Raw genomic sequence first — 6,373 nt, 5'->3', positions numbered from 1 at the left:
ATCCTTGACCCACTAGCAGAGCGGGAGCTGCTGTCGATTCGATGTCGATGGACGGAGGAGGAACGAGTTTTCGACGACGACGACTCTTCCTTCCTCCTCCTCAGATCGTCCACACACTCTTTAAAGTGATAGTTCAACATTTTGGCAAATTGGCCCATTGCCATAATCCCTATAGTCATAGCAGTAGGTTTGTTACCTTTAATTGTCGGTGCAAGCTGTTTTTAGAGTGGCGGAGCAGAGCCGTGAGCTGCTCAGAGCTACGCTACGGAGGCTCATTATGGGATTTCTTGGTTTCCCTCATCAAACTCATCAAATACACAATCCAACAACTCCACAACGCTCTGGTGGACAAGTTGTGACCTGAACATTCACCACGCTATGAGATAATAACACAACGTTACCAGACAGAGTTGTTTTAGAGGTACATTCATGCAAAACCGCTGATGCGCGTTGCCTTCAGGGACAGTTTTTCATCAAGCAGTCTCTGAATTTCCCTCTAAAACAACTCTGTCTGGTAACGTTGTGTTATTATCTCATAGCGTGGTGAATGTGCAGGTCACAACTTGTCCACCAGAGCGTTGTGGAGTTGTTGGATTGTGTATTTGATGAGTTTGATGAGGGAAACCAAGAAATCCCATGAGCCTCCGTAGCGTAGCTCTGAGCAGCTCACGGCTCTGCTCCGCCGTTCTAAAAATAGCTTGCACCGACAATTAAAGGTAACAAACCTACTGTTATATTATGACTATAGGGATTATGGCAATGGGCCAATTTGCCAAAAATGTTGAACTATCCCTTTAAAGGATGTTGTTTTGTTATGTTTGTAGGTCAGTGATGCCAACGGGGCTCCAACCATCAGGAGGAAGAGGAGGAGGAGGCCGCTGTGCCCCAGTGCCATCAACCTACTAACACACTCAGTCAATAATGGATGAGGCGTCTTCTCCTCCTCCTCCTCCTCCTTTCTCCTCCTCCTTTCTCCTCCTTCATTATTCATACAGGTGTTTTACCCACCACCACGACTCCTCCCACCCTCCTCTTCCTCGCTGTAGTGTCAGAGTGTGTGTCGCAGGCAGTGCAGCACTGGTTTATGGCTAAATACTTGTTGTTGACTCCATGAACTCGTAGTAGATAGTAGAAGTTAGTTTCCCACTTCCTGTCGTCTGCTGGAGCTGCCTGCACAGTGGGAAGTGTGTGTGTGTATGTGTTGTGTAAATGTGTATGTATAGATGTGTGTGTGCATGCACGGGTGCTAGTCGCGGCTCCGGTTGCGTTTCTTGAAGAAGAAGAAGGGCGTCTTCTGCGGAGGACCCAGCAGCATCGGGACCTGGTTCTTGTGTGTGATCCGGACCTGAAAGGAACCGGAGAGAAACGAAAACAAAACGGTCACGACTTCCTGCCTCGAGCGCACAACAGAACAAAATGCTTTGTGTGTCTGTGTGTGTGTCTGTGTGTGTGTGTGTGTAGCCGCCCCCATGAAGCTTTAAAACCAGAACAAAATGAAAACTGGTTGAGGAGATAATGTGAAGGATGAAGGGATGAAGGGATGAAGGACGTGGGAGGACGATGAGCAGAGAGAGCGGGAGACGAGCCAGAAGAAGGACAGAAGACGCTGAGGAACGGACGGTTTCTGAAGCTGCTGCACCGCCGCCATCTTGGCAGCGTCTGACTCCGCCCACTGACTCTGAGACAGTCTGGGGTTTTGGTAAGCAGCCGGAAACCAGGGGCGAGAGAGACTGGCCTTTCCGTCAAAATAAAAGCACCAAGCTAATAAAAATGCCATGAAACTTTTTAATTTAAAGAATATAATTTACAAGAAAGTCCCCGAGCCATTAAGTTATCCCTTTTTCTTTCATTGTATTTAACTGTGTATTACAAGTTATTGTCTATTTTATAAGTTTTATTTTGGTGAAAACTTTTACTTTGGTGAATTTGGTGAATTCTGGATTCGCTCTCTAAACCGGAACCAGAATCCAGACAAAATTCAGAGTGAACGGAAACCAGGCTCTTCTCCTCTCTGTATGAAGAGTCTGGTGACGCAAGGCTGCTCTCCTGCTTCTTGATGCTAAAACCGCACACACAATCGCGGCGTTTTATTTTGAAAATGGACCAGATTCTCTCACTGTTTCATGTTTGACTTCCTACCCAGCTCGACGGGATTGCTCGCGGCTCGTGCACAAAATAGACCAGACGCCGAAACGATTGCTGCAGAGCGACACCAGCGGTTAATATGGGCGCCGAAAGGAAACTGGCTCCTCTTCTCGGTGCTTTGCGGCTATTCGTGGTGCTTCCGCGTCCGGTGGACCGACCCCGGCACTATGCAGGCACTGCAGCCTACACATCGAGCAGGTCTTTACCACTCGAATATGAACTTTTCACCCCACGTTCGAACAAATATTTGAATATCGGATAAAAAGTGACAGCCTTACGCCAAAGTAAAAGTAAATGCACAGATGCAGGGTCAAACTATGGCAGCTTACGTAACTTAACATTGAATTGGTAGGAATTTAAATGTTAGCATGTCATTTGTAACTTAAAAATTTACTATATTGATTTTTACACATTCATAGTGTTGTCAAATTAATCAATGCATAATAATCCATGAGTATTTCTCTGACAATAATACCAAGAAAATCTATAATTGTGACATCACTAGTTCACAGGCAACTAAACTACATCCTAATCCTACATCTGTAGCTGCTGTAGCTATGAGCTGGTTTTAAAACTAAAACCTTATTTAAATGTTTTAAACATACTGAGGCTGGTTTTACTCCAACAAGGTTTAACAGAAGGTTTAATTTAGGTTTAACTTTAGGTTTAACTTTTAAACCAGGTTAAATCTGATTCTGTTGCAACAAGACTTTAACCTGCAGGTTTGAACTGTGATCTCTGGTAACCAGCGACGCTCCAAAACCAATGGCACAGTTCACTTCACTATGTTGTAGCTGTTTCTACTGGCAACACTGTGATGGTTTGTTTTGGACCGGCTGCCTCGACACAGCTCCTGCCCCTCCCCCACCCGCCGCTCTGTTATATCTACTAGATCCTGACATTTATACATTTATTACCAGATTTATTTATCTATTCAGACATGTTGATATCTCCTCTCGTCCCTACTGATTAAACTGAGTTTGAAGAAATAAACTTGTCTTCATTTTTGTTAGTTAAACCTTTCTGCTTCAGTCCAGACTCAAAGTTTCACTGTGTTTGTTCAGAGCTGCAGTGTTGGTGTGTGTGAGTGTGTGTGTGTGTGTGTGTGTGTTGACACTCACTGTGCAGGGAGGCTGCATCCAGGGCTCGCCATCAATCTGCATGGGCAGCCGCCGGGACGTCCTGCAGAGAGACAGAGAGACAGAGAGACAGAGAGAGAGGGGGACAGAGAGATATTTTGATTTTTAAAATAAACCTTTATTACCGGTTCTTCCTTTACCACAATGTTATATACACTGTTGTTAATCCCAAATTACAACAAAGCGCACAAGACCCAGATCAGAGTAAAAGGCAGATGACACAGAAAAATCAAAACTTCAGGAGAGAGAGAGAGAAGAGGGGGGGAGAAGGGGGGAGGAAGGGGGGAGAGAGAGGGTTGGAGGTTGTGAAGGTCAGATCACACACACCTCAGAGGCACGAGAGGCCTGTTCACACTGTCCCAGGACAGGGTCAAACACTGCACCCTTTGTTCCCATGAGACCCGTTCCCAGACAGACCCCCACCCCCTCCCCACCCCCCCACTCTTTAAACTCACAGACCCACTGTACACACACACACACACACACACACACACACACACACACACGGTCGGTCAGAGTTGGTTTAAGACTTTCACGGCTGCCTCTGCGGCTACAGAAACACAGTGTGGGAGAATGAGAGAGATGAATGCTCCTTTAATTCTGGTCTAGGAAAATATTAGGAGAGAGAGAGAGAGACAGAGAGAGATAGATAGATAGATAGATAGATAGATAGATAGATAGATAGATAGATAGATAGATAGATAGATAGATAGATAGATAGATAGATAGATAGATAGATAGATAGATAGATAGATAGATAGATAGATAGATAGATAGATCCTCCTTCACTACCCGCTGCTCTGTGGTTAAATGAGTCAAAAACATCTGAACTTGAACTGAAAAGTGTCGACACGGTGAACTCAACGTCTTTGACTCAACTTTATCGAGTCAAACGTGTTTCTGTACAAACAAACTGCACCGGCATTTTATTAAACACACACACACACACACACACACACACACACACACACACACACACACACACACACACACACACACACACACACACACACACACACACACACACACACACACACACACACACACACACACACACACACACACACACACACACTCTGGGAATAATTGTGGTTTTGGAAGCTGAGCGTTCACTAACCGACTGTAAACCAGCTGGTTTGTACCTTTACCATTTAAACCGACATGCAGCTGTGTTTATTTATTCATGGTACCTATTCACTGTATTATCCACTGTATTTGTGTCATTGCATTTATTGTATTCAGTATATTTTATCCTTGGCAATGTTGTATGTATCGTCCCTGTTAAATAAACATTATAATAAATATGGTACACCGGGTGTTGATATGCAACGATACCTGTTTTCTGTACTTCTTTGTGTGTCTCTCTTGTGAAACAGATCTCAGATCTCAATGGGATTTCCTGGTTAAATAAAGGTAAATAAATCAATAAAAAATGTGCGGAAATTAAAGTTATTTTGTCTTTAAAGAAATTAATCTAAACTTCTAAATTTGGAATATTTATTGTTATGCATGGTTCGGTGTGAACAAGTTGACATAATGAGGGAGGGGTCTTCCTGAACGTCAATAACCATGTTTCCATCCAAAAGTGATTCGAATCACTGGGAAATGTGCATTAAAAGAAATTCTAATCCTGTGTGTTTCCATTAAAGGGATAGTTGAACATTTCTCTAAAACGACTCTTGTCTGGTAACGTTGTGTTATTATCTCATAGCGTGGTGAATGTGCAGGTCACAACTTGTCCACCAGAGCGTTTTGGAGTTGTTGGATTGTGTATTTGATGAGTTTGATGAGGGAAACCAAGAAATCCCATGAGCCTCCGTAGCGTAGCTCTGAGCAGCTCGCCTTCCAAAATGTTGAACTATCCCTTTAAAAGTACAGACTTTGGTGAAAACTACAAACTCTTCATTCCTATGTAAACACTGTTTATGTTACATTTAACACAAATGAAGTACGTTGAGTTGACTCTGGTGTCTGTGGATGTATTTTTGCTTTTGTCGATCGACTCTAATTATGAAAAGATTCCTCATCGTTATCTCAGTCTGACTTTGCTGCTCTCCACTTCCCAATCAACTTAAAAAAACAAAACAACTTGATCGATTCGTTTCTCTGCTGCACTCTGATTTCCTTTTGTTTACATCTCATCACCTCGCTGTAACTGCTCTGTAATTGTATTCCTGCTCCTCGATCGTCTTCATCCATTAACGTTTTTATGTGTTTTCATTTCATTTAATCTATTTTTAATATCTCATTTTGTTCCGTCCTCAATGATTTCACTGCTCATTGTATTTTTTAATGTCGTTGTAATACTTTTGAAATGAAGCTAGTTTAAATCTCTACAATCTAATAACATGTAAAATATCATTTATAAAAACACAGCTACACTTTGATGTTCGGCCTGAAACGGCTGTTTAAACAGAGACTGGGTTCAAAAGAAAAGAGGAGGTTTTATGTAACGTGTGATTTTGTAGAATATTTTTCGAAAAAACACATAAACAGATCGCTTCTCGTCTCTGCTCTCACTGAATTGTGTTGACATGTATAATTCAGCAGCGACATGTGTGTTATTGTCTGGATGCTGCAGGGATTTCACCATTCAGATGCACAAAAACACTTAGAGCAGATACATTTTTTAACACGTGGATGGAGGCAGTTTCTAGTCCAGAGAGAGTGGAAGAAGGAGGAGGAGGAGAGAGGGAGGAATGTGGGTGAAGATGGAGGAGGAGGAGGTGGAGGAGGAAGAGGAGGAGGAGGAGGAGGAGGAGGAAGAGGAGGCTCTGACCTGATGGTGACGTTGGCACACTGGGCCAGTCTACGTCCTGCGCTCTTCAGCCCGGTGTAGATCTGGCCCATCTCTATCGCCCCCTCCAGGCCGACCACCTCCAGCAGCTGGTCGCTGAAGTCTGGAAGGAGAACGGAAAGGACCATGGTATTTTAAAATTATTTGTATTCTTTTAAGATGCTAAAACACAATATCCAAACTGAGCTCAGATCAGCTGAGAACACATAAAGAAATCAAATCAAATCCCTTTGGTGAAACTTAAACCTGTAATAACTGATGATTTTCGGCTCGTTAGTGGAGGCGGAAACAA

General features: G+C 43.3%; 1 protein-coding gene across 1 annotated transcript in view; it reads right to left on the bottom strand.

Moving 5' to 3' along the window:
• Window positions 1-1,128: 1,128 nt before the first annotated feature.
• Window positions 1,129-6,373, bottom strand: part of dgkg (diacylglycerol kinase, gamma) — a 135,219-nt gene continuing 129,974 nt past the window's right edge. Inside the window, exons 16-18 of the mRNA XM_085765051.1 lie at window positions 6,064-6,184; window positions 3,267-3,327; window positions 1,129-1,345 (exon numbers count right to left, since the gene is read on the bottom strand). Of these exons, the coding sequence (XP_085621177.1) occupies window positions 1,247-1,345; window positions 3,267-3,327; window positions 6,064-6,184 (281 nt within the window). The 3' untranslated portion in view covers window positions 1,129-1,246. The remainder of the gene's footprint in view (window positions 1,346-3,266; window positions 3,328-6,063; window positions 6,185-6,373) is intronic.

This window comes from Trachurus japonicus, chromosome 21 (assembly GCF_045865225.1).
Source record: "Trachurus japonicus isolate A0001 chromosome 21, Traja_1.0".
Taxonomy (NCBI): Eukaryota; Metazoa; Chordata; class Actinopteri; order Carangiformes; family Carangidae; genus Trachurus; species Trachurus japonicus.
The sequence above is the reverse complement of the archived record's forward strand: the minus strand, read 5'-3'. Positions and strand labels throughout refer to the sequence as shown.